This window comes from Rhopalosiphum maidis, chromosome 1 (assembly GCF_003676215.2).
Source record: "Rhopalosiphum maidis isolate BTI-1 chromosome 1, ASM367621v3, whole genome shotgun sequence".
In the NCBI taxonomy this organism is placed as follows: Eukaryota; Metazoa; Arthropoda; class Insecta; order Hemiptera; family Aphididae; genus Rhopalosiphum; species Rhopalosiphum maidis.
In genome coordinates, this window is record NC_040877.1 from 55,048,292 (window position 1) to 55,066,844 (window position 18,553).

General features: G+C 29.2%; 1 protein-coding gene across 4 annotated transcripts in view; it reads right to left on the reverse strand.

Annotated features, from left to right (window-relative positions):
• LOC113549846 (neurobeachin) overlaps positions 1–18,553 on the reverse strand; it is a 219,751-nt gene that overhangs the window by 5,739 nt on the left and 195,459 nt on the right. For all 4 annotated transcript variants that reach the window (XM_026951441.1, XM_026951596.1, XM_026951362.1 and 1 more), the window contains exons 39-40: positions 9,865–9,982; positions 387–489 (exon numbers count right to left, since the gene is read on the reverse strand). In XM_026951441.1, coding sequence (XP_026807242.1) covers positions 387–489; positions 9,865–9,982 — 221 coding nt within the window. The remainder of the gene's footprint in view (positions 1–386; positions 490–9,864; positions 9,983–18,553) is intronic.

Here is an 18,553-nt window from a genome sequence, read left to right on the forward strand (position 1 = left end):
TTTTCAGTTTTTATAAGGTTTTTTTCTCACAATATACATTTTATATCGTTTCTTTGAAAATAAAAATATAATTTTTGCTTCTAGTATATTAAATATTTAAAATAGTTTTAATTAACAGTTAGTACACACGTTATTTTCATATTTAAAAACGGATACTTTATTTTCTATGGTGGTAGGGAGGATAGGAGGCGAATCGTATCTACACGAATACTCCTTAGATGTGGTTTAAAACATTAAATGAAAATCATGTTTATGTACATTAAAAGTTATAAACGGTTATTTAAATTTTTTAAATTCAAGGTTAAATTAATACTTTGAAACAAATTATTACTTTAATTATTTTTAAGCCAACTAATATAAACTAAAATAGAATTTCAATCACTTACCTGGTTTGTGGTAAACCATATTTGATACCTACTCCAACCCTGGGCAATGCCTTGATGACTCGTTTAACTGTATTCTGGTCAGGGAATGAAAACATCACGGATGCTAAAATTATAAAAAACAAACAAATTTAAAAATAAATTATTGAATAAAACATTTTAAGTTGAATAGCAAAGAACAGGTGAGTATAATATTAAAATCCTCTAGATATTTAACTAGGTGGTACCTACTCATTATATAATATACCTACATATAAGCCGTATAGTTAATATTTATCCAGTTATCTATAATAAAGCCATATGTATTTAAATAAATAAACTTTGAAGTTCAAACTTAAATGAAAAGATTTTTAACCTAAATTTGATCAACATTTGATGGAAATATTTTTAAAGTTATGAAATACTAAGTTAAATAAAATTCATAAATTTTTTTTTCTTATATCAGAAAATTTACATAGTTTTCTAGTAAAATATTTGAGAATTTATGTTCTATCCATATTTTTAATAGTTTTATACCGTTTAATATATGTATATAATAACTAAATGCGTTACGGTATAATTTGTATGAACTGCATACAAAACACATTTTAAAGTGCAATTAATTAAAAACGTATAAAACATAATATAATAAATTATAACACATTAAGAAAAATTAACCACGTCCCATTAAAAGTACTAATTTAAGATACATATATATTATTATAGCGAGACTACGAGTTGCATATGCGACATGCATGTATATAGTTTATTTTATTAATAGGCATATCAAAAATAACACGGCCATTGAGTGCACATAGTTGGACGAATAAATTACTTTTAAACATAGATTTATTCGGTTCGGTGATTACCGTAGGAATATAAAAATAATATTAGTTTAATATAGTGGCGACAGTAATGCAATTTATAGCCGTGTAGATGTATATATTTTTTTTATTTAAAACGATTAAAAAAAAAACATAACTCCAGTAGAATAAAAAAGTAAAAACCATAATTGCTTGTTGACATGGTGATAATATAAACCTATCACGTTCAAAATTCAATATGTTTAAAAGAAGATAAGAAAAAACCACTAAGACAAATTATGCAAAATACAACAGTTACACAAACAAATCACACATCGTATATAACTATAATTATTATAATATAAATTAAAAATAATAGGTACACATAGAAATAATGTACGTTTAAATAGAGTAGGTAACAGTGATTCAAATTTTACCATATGGCCAACACGAGACCGCGGGAGTGGGTGGGTGGGTGAATACTCTGTATAATGTACATCAAAAACACGTGTATGTACCTCTATATACATATATACACAAAAAATATAATTTTGTTAAATATATTATATGCAGTGGACCAAATCCTTTTAGCCGATTGAAAAGAACACGCACTCTGCGATTTATATGCCGTATATAAGAAGAAGAAGAAAAAGAAGAAGGAAAAAAAGAAAAAGAGTGATGGAGAGTATAGGAAACTCCTGTAGTGTACTAGATTAAAGTTCGTGTGTTTATATATAGGTGGTATATGTATATATACATACATATATATACAAGTATATACAAGTATAGAGAGATAGATAGTCCTCGTCCATTTGGCGGTAATATAGAGTTGTTTTAACACAAGCGAGGGTGACGTGTACATATAATTCGTTTTCTGCAGCGCGACCCTTTCTAAGCGGACTGAAGTGTTGTACCGACGGCGGCGGCATGGTGGTAAAATCCAGTGTTTGTATATATATTTGTTTATACGCACTGCAAGAGTTTCGCGGGACTCATGAGTAGAGGGTGGTGGCAAATGAGTTTGCCGGCCGTCCTTTAAAATCGAATTAACATTGATCCGGTAGTACCAGCGGCGCCCTTAACAAAACACACCGCTCGTATAGTGTAGCCGCCGCCCCTGAAACTGACGAGAAGGGTCGAAGATAATTTCTCCAATCCGTACGACCCCTAAGCACTTCCGGTCTATTCAAAACGAACGTTTCCTGTTTAAAAACGAACCACGAAACGCCACACACTCGTAACAATAAATCAGACAGCGCATACATTTGTATACATATATAGGTATTATAGAGGTAATAAGTAGGTATATTATGGTAGACATGTATACCTATATATAAGCAGAACACGCACGCAGTAAAAAACGAATTTTTTGGTAATTTTAAAAATCAGCCACTTATACCGCATCGTTTATATTACGAGTACACACAACCGACTGTAATAAGTACAAATAACTATAGTTTGCGAACCTGAAATCAGTCAGATATAGTATCATCAGAGATATATTAAGTATAAAAAGTTGTACAATTGTGTACTTACACTGTAAGTTACACAATAATGTGTTGGGGATCTATTATGGTAGGTTATGAAAGGAAATTGAAACCTGTTAAACGAATAGTTCATCAATATATATATATATAGTAACAAGCACTGAAATCCCGCAGTCTCTATAATAACGAATTGGAGGTATTTATTTGGAACTTTATTGCTTTTAAAATATATTTTAACAGAAAAGTATCCACTTAAAAATGTATCCGTTTGAAATTTAACAGTTAGTAAACACTATTTTGGATTTTTATTTATTTAAAACTTGTTGGAAAAGTATTTGGATCCGTATACCGGAATCTAATAAGTAATAATATACATATTTCTAGCGAAAATATTCAGTACATTACAGTTCAAAAACAAATATTTTTATTACCAAAACTGTTTTTCAAACAATTATACGTACTCGGTACTCAAGACAATTCGTTTTTGAGGTAATAAATTTCAAACGGGTTACGATTCCAAAGTAGTATATAAGATTCGATAAAAAAACAATTTTAATATCGGAATAAATATGGTTTTCAATGAATATATACTCATTTTTTTTATGCACGCCTAAATAAACCATACAAATTATGTTAAATATGCGTTGTCTTATAAGTAATTGATACGTCATCGAGTCATAAGTGCTAATTCGTGTTTCTAATGTCAACACACACATTATAATAAATAATAATATAGGCTTCAAGACGGATTATCTACCATTCACATAAAACATTCACAGCGATCGATTGACTGTTTTTCTATGCAAGTGAACCGGAAAACAGATAACATAATCGTTACACAAAAATTTAACAAATTGAATACGTATTATAGCTATATTCTGATTGGTTACCTAATAATATTAAAGTGAAAAACCAATGTAAGACGGTACGTTAATAGCTCAAATCGAATTGTTTTTATTTTTGAACAAAAAAATACCGGATGTGAATAGAATGAATAGTTAATACATTTCATTATAATTTAAAGTCTTAAACCCAGGTACTAAATATTTGTTTTAACTGTTATTAATTAATTGCTTGTATATATATTATAGTATATGATAGAGATAAGATTATATTCTATAGTGTATGCTGACATAAATATTTATGGTTAATAATAATCAACATAAGAAGTAATAACAACTTTTAAAACGAATCGAATGTTGTATAAATTATATTTTTCTCTTTTATTCCTTACATAATAAATGTGCGTCACATTTTACATTTCTAATCGTTTTGTGTATCTATATTTAAATGTACGCTGTAGTGTTAAAAATAATTCAACTGGAAATGTATTCGAAACGTAAATATCAAAGCTCAAAACACACACTATACATAATAAATAGTTTGTAGTGCTCATAAATATATATATACATATATATATATTATACCAAATCACCATAGTTATTTGATTCGATAGTTTTGAAAATCACATATTTCGACTGAGTTATGGACCAAATGAAATATGACAGATAGTGGAAAAAAAATGTACCACGTCAGTGTCGTCGTTTGTTACAGAGCATGGTTGAGCCAATTATACATATAATATTATATAATAGATGTACCTACGTCCTATATATATATATATAATTTATATATATATTATATACACACGCGCGAGACGTTTGTATTTTTGCGATGGTGATCAGACCTGCAAAGTGTCTTAATTATCTGCCGACCGGATTTATTGCTCAGGCCCATTTGGACCGACATCATAAAATATAATATACACGGGTCGTGACGTGATCTGGAACTGTGGTTTATAGGGACAGGCCGAAAAACGTCATTACACGTGGTATTTAATAACACGCGTAGTTGGTAATGATAAAAAAAAAATTGAAATAACAAAAAAAAAACGCGCGGCGCGCGCTCGCTTAATATAATATTTAATGACGTGATCGTGGTCGCAGTTTCCAGTGTATATAATACGTTCATGTAATAATATATAATAAGAACCAAAAAAGCGATACAATATAGTGTTGGTATGAAATTTGGACCGGCCGTGAGATTTCGAGAGCCGATTGTGTCCGGTTTGGAATCCGTTGCGGGCCGGCTTTGGACGACAGACAAAAGCCACGCCGACGATGACGACGGTGCAAGAGTAGTTGAAAAAACAGTTACTACGACGCGACGGCAAGTAAAAAAAAAAATATTACATTTATATATATTTTACTGTGTAAAAAAAAAAAAATAAAAACCTCAATTGGAATGTCGTCGGGCGTATACAGAAACGCCGTAGAGAACTGGTGGCAAGAGCTGATGGTAATAATATTATGAGAAAAAAAAATTGTCTCGTCGCGTATACATTTATAATGTGTTTGGCTGCTGAAGTGATGTCCGTTGTACACACTGAAGCACACACTTAGGGCGGGAATGGAATCCGGCAAATCAAATGTTATCATATACATAATATTATATATAATCGTTTATTATACCTATATAACTATATTATCATAAATACAATTTATCGAATCACATTGTTTATATATATATATATATATATAATAAAATAAAAATATTAATGTATAATAAAAGTATATAATTGAATAGCGTAGTTTAATACAGGCATTACCCATTACCTATGCAATTTATGCAGTGTTAAAATATAATATACATTTATCAACAATCCATCCACGTATATTTTTCCGAAAAACATGTAGGAGTATAATAATTTGTGTAAATATTTATAACTAATATGCGATCTATTGGTTTGAGATAATAATTTAGAAGAATTGTTAGAAATATGAAAACTATAACTAAATTGTACTTAATTTTTATAAAATATCTATGAGTAGTCTTATATTGTTTTTAACATGATAAATTATTGTTAAAATTATTCGAATTCATAAATTTTTATTATGATTGGCATAAATTAATAATTTAACATTTATATTTTTTTACCTAACTTTTAGTCTTACATTTTCGAATAATCTATTAAATCAAAAAATTAAATTATTATCAAGAGAATTTAGAAAAAATAAATGGAGACAAATATTTTAAAATATGCATAAACAATTTATCACGTAAGAGAGAGGAGGGATATAGGATAATATATAATAAAAAACTGTTAGACTTGTTTGTTGAGCACGTCTCGAAAATACTAACGACGAACATAATTAATAATTCGTGAGTTTATCTGTGGTTAGATCAAGGCTGCAGCAGTGTAAGTTTAATTTTTGAAATTCAAATATTACTATAACTATGATAATTTTGAGTATTTTTGCATATCGAATTTCTAGTTTTACATAACTTCTAATTTTAATATTTACGATCATTTATGTATAGGATGACGTAAAATTGATTTTATGAAATAAAAACATTTGTTTAATGTATATATCTATAATTTAATTGATATTACAATATTTTGATCAACCCAAACAAAGTATGCAAGACTAAGATATATAAATTAGATTCGTTTAATATTTAATTAATAAGGAAAGAAAATTATGAAAAATATCTAATGGTATTCTATCTATATAATATCAAGTGTAATGAGTAATGACTAATGATATTATGCTAATAACAGAATATACATAATATTATATTTATTATTTTTTTGTAACAAGTATTGTATATTACTTGTTTGAAAAAAACCTTTAATTTAATTTAATTTAATAATACATAACACAATAATAATAATAATATTATTATTATAATTGTGTAAAAGCTATGTAGGTTTCATTTCGAGATGGGAAGATAAAGTATAAAAAAGCTAGTCATGTTTCACGGGTAAACGTTAATCAATACCTATGCATTATGATAATAATTTATAATATTATAAATAGAAACGAATATTTTTCGCAATTTTATTACATATTAGGTATACTTCACTAGTATTTAAATATTAAATATAAAAAATGGATTGTAAGTGGTTTTGTATTTGGAGATAAATTACTAATAATATAACAAACTCGCTCAGTATTCGTTCATTGAACACGTTCCTAAAACGTATATATTTACCTAATATACACATATATGATATATACCGATGTAATCAATTATATTTTGTGTTCACAAACAACAGTGGAATTAAAAAATCCTAAGAACTATTCCTCCTATTCAACTGAGACACAGTGTGCAAACCTCTTGAAATTTCAATTATTATTATTGTACTCGGTTATAGAATTTAAATTTTTTATGCGTTCCGATTAAAATATTGTAGATGCATACACTAATATATTATTTCCTATGACGAGACACGAGGTCCGACGATTATTACATAATATATATATATATAGACAACACACACACACACACACACACACACACACACACACATTCAAATATATATATAAGTATTCTTTTACCTATGAGGAGATTCGTATCGAAACAAGTTTTATTTAGGCGTACACATTATATAGCAGCGATACGATTATAGCGCGTTAGTCGGCGCGTGCGATGAGTGATGACAGTCACAGTAGTTTTTTCTAGAGACGATATTATACATATTTACGAGTTTATTATATCGAGGTAGTTAACCAGAAAGGTATATAGCTGCGAATGTCGTTTCAACGCTTTTTATTTCTGTATAATACATAATACATGCGGTTATAAATCAAACGTTATTTTTCAACGCACGACGAGGCACAAGATACTTACGCGAGGTAACTACATACAATTCACCATGCAGACCAATTTGCACTACAAGCACATTTTTTTAAACGTATTTAGAATAGTATATAGATATTATAAAAAATTATTTTGAAAAGAATCATTAATTAAATAAATAGTTTTTATAAAATAAACGCTTAACCTTAACTAATAAATTGTGTGTTCTTAATAATCTTTGGTTATCCTATACCTAATAAAGTATAATATAATCATACATTTCTTTCAATTAGAACCACTATGTAAAATCGTTATATGTACTTTAATTCCTTTACTATGATATAAGTACTGTTTAATTTGTATACTTAATTTAATAAACTTTTCTTTTATAAATTGCTCAATAAATTTCCAAATACTAGGATAAGATAGACATTTAATGTCTATACATTGTTACGCGATTATAGGTATATATACTTTACGTATATTATATATGAATAATCAGAGAAAATAGACTATGGTTCATAAGAAATTATAATTTACAGATAATTCTCCAAATTAAACACACAAGGTACATATGGCTAAATATTCTGGCGGAAAATGTTCATAATTTATTAAACTCTAAAATAAATTGGTTAACTTTTCACTCGTATGGTTATTTAGTGTACTTGTGATCTTATTAGTTCATTTTCTTATATTATTATTACCCGTATTAATTATCATAATTAATATTAACTGCATAGGTATATCTACCTTTTATACTTCAATATATTATATTAATAATCATCGTTTTATAAATATTATTATCATGACCACCATAATATAAAAAATTAACCGTACAACTTGACATAATATCCATGAACTTTTTTTTTCAGAATAATAAAAATATAAATAAATAATAATACTATTATAATAAAAATTTCATTGAACCTGCGTCGCGACTTTCATAACAGAATAAACGTAATACAGTAATCCCTCGTTATCCACGTTTTCTTTATCCGCGGTTTCGATTATCCACGGTTGGGTCTACGATACCATATTATTGCTTATAACCTAATCTTACGATTGCGATAACGTTTTATCGTTATTATATGAACACTGTAGAAATTTATTTTTGACAATTTTAAATAATTGTTGTTAAATCGCTATAGGTATAACACATACATTATACGTACTTACAACTTACTGTCACACAAAGATGGAAAAATTATAACATCGCTGAATGTCTTGTAAACATCAAAGAATCACTTGACGAAATTCAACCCTTCACTATACATGCTTTAGTTGTATGAATTAAACAATTATTAACTGATTAATAATTGATTTTAAAAAATTAAAAAAAGTTTTACATTGATTTATGGTCTCGTTATTCGCGGTTTGTTATCCACGCAGGTTTGCTGGAACGTAACCATCGCGGATAACGAGGGATTACTGTATACAAATGGTATGGGAATAAAATTTCATCCGGTGCGACTTAATAAAAATATAATATAATCCCGACGGCATATGGAACACGCGTTTATATAAGTATATAATGCGCCATGTGCGTTTGATAATATTACATAGATGCATGACTATTATATTTCATTTTTGCGTATATCTACTATTTAGCAACTTTTAGATTTAACGGAACACTACGCGTGTTATCCCTACCACCTGTTGCTAACGAGATCATATTATGTTAAAAAAAAATATATTTATAATAGTAGAAGATAAATATGCTTATTCTCGGAAATTTTCTAATACGCGGGACTAGTGCATCGAAACGAACAACAGTGTGCGGATACTTGCGTTTTATCATACATCGATCGCCGAAACACTAGGTTAATCGATAGGAGACGTTAAAGTCTCTATACAGAATTATAATGCTCGCCGCGGAGTGTAATTATTGAATAGGCACCATCACATAATTTACTTTAACACACATGTATGTATGCATTAACCCCATTTTTTTCAACGATGCAATTATTCAAAATCTATTTTGGAATTTTTAAGTATAATTGAAGAATATATTTTCAAATTTCTGAGATTTCTTATGTATTACTTAAAGAGTATCCCGTAAAGATACAAACTTTGTTTTTCGAATGAAAACTTGTAAATGTAAATAGTTTAGCAGATAATATATTTATAACAATAATAATGGGTTTGAATGATTTGGGGGCTATAGTGACTTGAAAGTGTTAATAGTTAATATTAATAATCTATCAAAAATTGCAATTTGTACAATTGGACCAAGTCTTAGATCCAATATTACATCTATTTTATATTTTTATTACACTATTTAACCATTTTTAAGGTCGATTATCTTATTTAGTATAAAGATTTTAATAATTAAGAAACTCCTTGTTAAAATTTTGAATTGGGTACATACAGTTTTCAAAAAACTTATCAGTTAAATAATTTATAGTAAAATAAAATAATTATCATTTCAAAAACAAACGTATTAATTGTATTACCACAGAATCCTAGAGTGGTACAAAATAATTTAATAATTTTCAAATATGGTTATTAAGTAGTATTATTTTATCTATATTTGAAACTTTTAAAAATCATAATATGATAAGCATATACCTATACATACGTACTGATAATATACAGTGTAAATGTGTAATATATTTTATGGGTACTTACTTCGGCTGGCCATAAATATTTCAATGGCGATGTTCTGCAATAAGTATCGGCGCGAGAATATTGCTCTGATTTCCGAAAAGTACCATTTTCCGTGTAAATGATCGCAGTATTTCAGCACCTGTAGACAAAAATGATATTATAAATATTATTACAATATTACTCCAGTAAAACTTAACGATATGTAGTCAATATTACTGCTGAAAACAAGCATTTATATTTTTCGGGATTATTATTGAAAACTAAAATAATTATGTATACTATTTATAATAATACTGTAGTGTAATATAAATCCACTACCTAATCATTGTATAAAGTCAATAGAATACGAATTTATAGAGTATATTATATTATATAATTTAATATTGTTTTATTATTCAGTTTATATTATTATTGTAAGTTTTCAATACTTACAATAACGATATAGCTTTATACCTAATATACTTATTGTATCTATATATTTTTGATATTATCTATTTAAAATATTATAATATAATTTAGAGTTGGCGACGACGAGTGATGAATGTTTCACTGTTTAAGCTCACGCAACCGAATAAATTTCATGATTAACGCAAATTAACTGTATAATAATCGGGTAAACGATCGTTTTTCGTTAATTTTAGTGCATTACGTGTCATTAAGATTTTTATCTATATAAATATATTATTGTGTTATTATAATGTCATATTATAGTATGCAGCCGTTTAAACGAAATCCCAGCGCTAGGATAATGTTCTTCTATTAGCATTACATAAATATAATAATTTTCGAAAATACTTGATGGCGTAATTATACATTTTATACATTCAGCTAATCATAAAACAACGATGAAATTGTATAAATCATATTGTATTGAAAGTATATAAAGCTTACGCTTGAAAATATATAATATTGCATGAGGTATAGGTCGAAGCTAATCGTAATTCAGTGGCGTAATGTCATGTAAGCACGGTTTTTTAAGGGGAAAGAAGGTATGTTATTCTTATTGTAAATAATTTTAAAAGGAAAGACTGAATTATATATATATCAAACAAATCGTTGTGGAAGTGCAGAGCGCAAATTGAATAAAAGTGTTATACACGTAGGCATCTTATAAAATATGTAAACTGTGCAAACTATAATAAGATATGATTTTTAGATTTTCACCGTACCTAATAAAATTTTCGCGCGGATTTTAGCTCAAAACGTGATTAATCCAAACGTGCTATTATGTAATCATTGTACACCATAATATTATCATACGGCTGAAAATCCATATTATAACGGGCACGTTTTGTCGGCCTCTCAGCTCTTTTATACGATTATGGCATAGCCGCTGATAGGGGCGCGACACAGCAATGTTTGCGTTCATTGTTTGTACATAATATAATATAATATTAAAATATAACACACACATACATGTATACACAAACGCGTAATATATACGAATGCGTAGTGCACCTACATAAACAGCCAGTGAATGTTATTAAATTAAGTCTCGTATAGTATATTTTAGGGTCGTACCCCTTGTACGCGCGTTTATTTCACTGCAATTTGTCGTCAACATCCCCTCTTGCTATATATGTATGTATACAAACTGCAGTGCGTGATTTGCATCCATCGGATATATTATAGTTTCGAGTATGAGGTGACGAGATAAGTGACGAGGACCATGCCGCGGACTACGATGCGAGAATTATAATAATTAAAATATACAGTAGCTATATATAGGTGTTGACATTTAGATTTAATATATTTTATATATTTTGAGCGGAACGATGAACATATTGATTTTACAACGATGCGTATTTTTTAATTAATTTTTTTGTGTCCGAAGACACTTTTTCTAAAAGAAAAATGCTTTGATTAATCAACTTTCATGGAAGTTTTTAGCGGCAAATGGACCTATAGGTATTGGTATTTTTTGGCGTCAAAATTGAAAATTCTTAGTACTTTATTATGAAAGAAAAAAGGTTACCTAAACTTTTTTACATATTATATAATACATAATGCCTAATTTATATACGGACGACAAAAATTATTGGACACGTGATGTCTTGCAGGCTTGTTTGGTTTAAAAATATTTTTTTAAGTAACCCTGTATTTGTCTGAATTATTCGGTTTCAGTTTTTTCGTAACAAATTTGTACTCCCTGCTGTGCCAGCGTAGTTAAAATTTACAGACACATACGGCTTTAATATTTTAAGCTTTTTATGTAGAAACTATTAAATGGCATCTAGAGTTGTGTATTGGGTAAAAAGCACCGCGAATTCCACTATCAGTTTTGTAGCTAGGTATGGGGTATGTTTGTTATTTAACATAACTGCAAGTAAATTTGACGTATTGTCCATTTATTTTCATAAACTTATATACGTACAATATTATTTTCACGTAATTTATATACGTATAATACGGGTGATAAAATAAAATACAATATTATTGTACACAACGCGGTAAAGGGTGTGACGATCTACGTATTATATGAGCCGAACACACAAAATAACTATTACCATTTATTCGGATAACGGGATAACGATAAATAAAAAAATTAAAATAAAATTGTTTAACGCGTACGCAGTGTTGAAGAAAAACCACATTCCACCATCACTTTTAAATATAACCATACTAAGGCGTAGGTTACATATATTTTTATAATTTATATTTGTTATATATAATACTTGGGCCTGGGGGATTTAGTATTGGATATTAAACGCAAAACTGTCAAATGTTCGTGACGAATGCGATTATGATACTGCGTATTTATTATTCATATATGTTATAGTTAGATGTATCATGTTATTTTGATTCTTATGTCCACTAAAAGTCATTATTTGTATAATATTATATTTTAATTGTCATTAAAACGATAAAATAAAAATAATTACGACGTGCTGCCAACCAGATAACGTTCTGACCGTTCTGTATATATGCTCATAGATCGTGAGTCAGAATAACGAACTCGCAGAGATATAATGTAGTTATAATATATATAGGCTTATACCTATACCAACAAATGATATTATTATAAAATTAAAAGAGAATAATATACAAAACACACTATCGTTTACAGGTCGCGCGTATACGGATTTCAAGCCGATCCTGAAACAAGGAGTCGTTAAAATCGGAATTTACGGCTATGATATAATGTGCGCGTCTTATTAAACAGTTGTTGGTCTGCAGCATGTCCATGTATATAACATACGCAGCATTATATATTATGTACGTAGGTACATTTAAATAAAAACGTATAATTTGTGTGTGTACGACTAATTTATGTGTGTTTAAATAATGATGAAGTAAATGAAACGCGAAATTAAATTTCAATGGTTAATTATTTTTTAGGCAGACGCGTATAAAAACAGGGGAAATTACTAAAATAAACTCATCCTGCCGTTTTGGACTCATTAACTTCGTTTAAAGATCAAATAAATTATAAAAGGTACATACGAATAAATTAAGGAATATACGCGCACGTTTAATTTCGATTAATAAACAAAAATTAAATTGGTTGTATGATTTCTAAAAATAAATCATACATTTGTGTATAATGTTTTCATGAAATTAAATAACTAATAATAGAACGGAGACTTATAGTATAAAGTGGATACAATTAATTAAATATTACATCAATTATCACATTTTAGTTTTTTTTCTACAAATAATGGTGAAAACTAATTATCATAACTATATCATGTTTCCAGGCGTGATTACTTACGAAGTTCATACCTGTAGATTAGAGATACTATTATACATAAGGATCAAAGCCTCAAAGGTAAAGCAGTTCACTCATAATAATTAAGTCTCAATATGTTTATTTTTTATTGGTGCGTAAGTATAACTTATAAAAGCGTCTGCACACATTTTTTATTTTATTTTTGAATTTAATAAGTATGTTTAAAATTAAAGCGACGAAAACGCTATATATACTATATATATATTATATATAATATCATCTGTATACAAATCGTACATAATTAGAGTGCAGACTATGTGAGTAAAATAAACAAGTCCTTAGCCGTTTTCGATGTGAAATATTATATCTGCTGCACAGCACGTGTTTTTAATAGGACGAACCTCCCCAGTAATTTATTAGGGATGTTGTGTCTAGGCGATGACAATTCCCCGGTGGCCTACTCGTCGAGGATCGTGATGGTCGCCGGCCGCACACAAAACGCAGCCTGCAGGACCACCTCTGTCCTGCGATAATTATTATTATCACGCGACGACCTTACATTATATTATGATGTATTTGGGACTGTACGGCCATTGTACGAATAATGTTATGGTAATAAATTGCACGCGACCAACGTGATACAATTTTTCGAAAATCGAGTGACGGTACGCTTATTATGTGTATCATCATTATATTATATACACCCAGAGACACGCTAAATCTCCGAGTCGAATTACAGTCGTTATATATCACATATAAATAGGCGTATACACGTGCCGAAAACCGTTCAGTTGTGAAATGAAATTTTTTTCGGCGATACATATTTTACGCACGTTCGACTCCGGTGGCGTGTTACCGAGTATAATACGATTATATTGTCGGAATAATTATATTTTAGTCCGATGAATAATAATATATATATTTTCGAGCAATATATTCGTATAAATAAATAATATATCGAAGATTATCATCATCGCTGATGCACAGTGAGAAACTGCGCATAAACATATATATATTTACGAAAATAAAATTCTTATACACGGATTACGCGTTGCACGATTATATGTATATAAACACGAACAAAGACAATAAATATCATGTATATATAGTAATTACTTATCTCCAATTACTTACATCGTTATGCAGTATGTACAATAATCACTTTGCCCTGTGTATAATCGTCGGTTTACAATAGGAAATTTTAAATGGGGATAATATTGTACGATCACGTGGTATAGTAACCCTGCTGGGGAGCGGTGGGGTTGGTGTTACCTTTAATTGATATTCTCATTTCCTCCCGTCGTCTGCTGACTACACGTACATATTATATATTATACTAGGCGATTACACTTTTACGCGCGTGCAGTGTTGACGATGTACAATTAATATTTGCTGCCGGGGGAGGGTCGCAGCAGCGGTCGTGTGAATATTAACCGCAGTTCCGCGTGTACACACACGAAACACGACAAAATATACGCTCAACGGTATATATATTATTATTATTGTGGCGTGAACCGAGCACGTCATATAGGCGCCACATACACACACACACACACACACACACACACATACACACACATGATCGCTAAAATCACACGGATAGCACACACGCTGGTTCCAAAAATAATCGCGCCACCGACGGGTCTAATGGGTGCTCCGACGCCGCATCCTTTGGTGATTTATGCGCCTCCGCAGCGTTGTTGTTTCGTCGAGGTGGCCCGGCAACCTACGCGCACCACACATATTATAACGTATTATTATGGGCTGTACAGCTTCTTATATACACACACACACTTACACAAATATAAATTGCTTTTCTCGTTAATATTCACGGTAAATATACATATGAATACGGGGGGTGTGATCTATTTAACGAATTTAAGGCACTCATTATTTATGAAAACCCTAGTTTTTAAAATATTTTTTTTGCACACCTAATTTCAAGTTCATAAACCATATTTTTCTAAAATACATTTATACAATATATATTTACTATTTTAGTTTTTTAATTTTTCGAACAACAACAACATACATTTTTAATTCTATACTTCGGAGCAGAATATTTTTAAGAATATTATAAAATACGATCTATAAAATTCAAATTTCGGACAAGTAGTTTATTAATAGTAATAATTTTATTAGGGCAGAGAATTTAAAATGTTAGCATAATTTTTGAATCGCCCAAATAAAAAAATTCTTTTTTTAAATTCGTGTATCTGTATGTTAAACACTCAATCCAAAATTATTATTTATAATAAAATATTAAAGTGTTTTTCAATATAATACTATAAAAACAGTAGGTAGTTAAATTAAAATATATATACAATATATGTCATGTATATTATTATGTATAACGCGACCATGACGACGTATATACTTGTTTATTTAATTATTTTAAGATAAAGGAATAGTTATAAGTATTATTATATCTATTGAATGCAAACACATTAAACTTAATATGGATTTGAACAATAAACTTTTTACAAATTGTTTTTTTTTTTTTGTAGGTTAATATTGATAAGTAATCGCTTTTTTGTCTGGAAACCAATAATATATTATTTTAATACCTATTACTATTATTATTTTTATTATTAGATAGTTCCACGACGTAGGTATACACTCTATTTCCACAGAACCCGTTTGTTTTATTTTTGTAGTCGTCTTTTTTACGATCTCACACACCGGAACTATTGTGTATATATATACATAATATACGGTATACCCACAAATCAAACTGCTTGCGCACGAAAAGTAATATTTTCCATTGTATTGAGTTTTGCGAGCGCCCCCCAGAGATATACTCTACGCCACCAGAGACGACGACAAATTGCCACAGTAATCCGAAGTGACGTTCATCCCCCACGAGGACGCACGCACATATAATAATATCTATACATGTATAAGAGCATGACCGTAACTCCGGTGCCAATAAGGATTACGAGAGATAGTATATATATAAAGCGGCGGCCATTACATAGAAAGAACAGAATTAGATGTAATAAGCAAATAACATATGTGTATATTTATGTGCGTGTGCACGTGTAAGTGATCAGAAATCGACGGCATAGAAGCTTGCGTGGTGAAAAGTCGTCAATATTCGCTATTTTCGATCTGCTCGATCGGACGGTATGTATTATATGTATATCAAGAATCACCATTTATGCAACATTTTTAAAGCGCCACTTTAAGAATTTAGGAAATATTTAATGATGTAAGCATTTATCTAATGAAAGTAAAGGAAAAATTAAAATCGAAAGTTAGCAAAAATCTTGTTAATTCGATGTAGAAAAAAAAATAATATCTGGTCTACAGGCCAAAAAAGTTTCGTTTATGGCTCACCATTTGTAGACCGCCGATTATAGACATAGTGCGATGAAAATATAAAGAGCTCGTATAGTTTACTGTGAGTTGTGAAAAATTCAGTTAAGAGCAATATATTACGATTGTTATGATTGGGTATTGCCTTAGTGTCGATTGGTTATTATGATGGTGGAATTCGTTGTTTGTTGTGACATCTTGTCAGAAATCTCTTGTATTCATATGATTATGTGGTTAAATTAGAAACAGTTTATTTATTTTTTTTGTGATCATCGCATAATTATTTGTTGTCAATAATATATTCTATTCATTCCACATTTAGAAAGAATTATAAATTAAATCCTAATAATACGATGATAACAATATAATTTTTAAGCGACAATAGTACTGAATGTATGAGCAAGTATACTAATATAACAAAAGTATATATATATTTAATATTAATATATCATGTTTGTATACTGTACATATATCTATTTATGTATTTTATTAAATTATATTTATATTGTGTTATACCTATTCCTAGGTTAGGAAACCTACAAAAACTATTTAAAGTATAGGGATATATACATATATACATGATGAATTATGCAAAACGACAATCATTATGTAGAGTTACTCCTAGTAAATACCAGTATATACTTATTATTTATAAAATATAGATACAATTTAACTTCATATAGCTATTAGTGAGTAATTTATAAAGTGTATAGAGTTTAAACGACCATATTAGTATGAGACGATTTTTACAATCTTTAGCAACTATGATACAAATGATAATTGGAATAAAATGTGGTATAATTGCAGTATTATATATGTACACATAAATATATTAAATAAGTATAACTATATACGAATACAATGCAGCTATATAATTTGAATTAAACGAGACATTTATGGATTTCCGTTTGGTCGCGGTAAAATGCGGAATGCGTATAGAAATTCCGGTCAATTAGAAGAGTTTCACAAGACAAATACGACAGAATAAGGCTATAGCAGTGAGTGAAGATTTACATACATCCACGTTATATATACCTGCATGCCTTATTATATACACATCTAGACAATATATCAAACAGTTTATATACGAGTATATTGCAGCGGTGGATCTAGATACATAAAAACCTACCGCACTCGAGCAGAAACACATTCATATATATTGTATATACTTGTTTTGTATTCTATATAATATGCAAAGCCGCAAAGGTAATATATATACACTACTCGCAGTCATATACAGATACCTACCTACTACCAAATACGTATATTATAATATGCATTTAAATCGCCATTATTATAATAAATATGTATATACCTATGTGTCGAATATATAATAAACAGGTACATATACCTATACACTTATACGTATTATATATAAATAATATAAATATTTAGGATCGAAACGAGCCGTTGCCCATTGTACGTGGTACGAAACTCGTATAACAATCTACGCTCACCACACTCGTGTATAAGTCCATATATATATATATATATATATATATATTATATGTACCTACGAATACATTATTATACGTGCGAATACCTTTTACAAAAGTGTCGTAACTACGCGATCGCAGTCTTATTCACACCTGTTCACGGAGTGAAAAAAAAACAGAATACGAAAGCGAACCAGCTAGTATAGCGTGTACCTATTTGTATCTATAATATCTATGTTATCTATATTTTTTTTATCCATATAGAGATAAAAGCGAATGACGTATA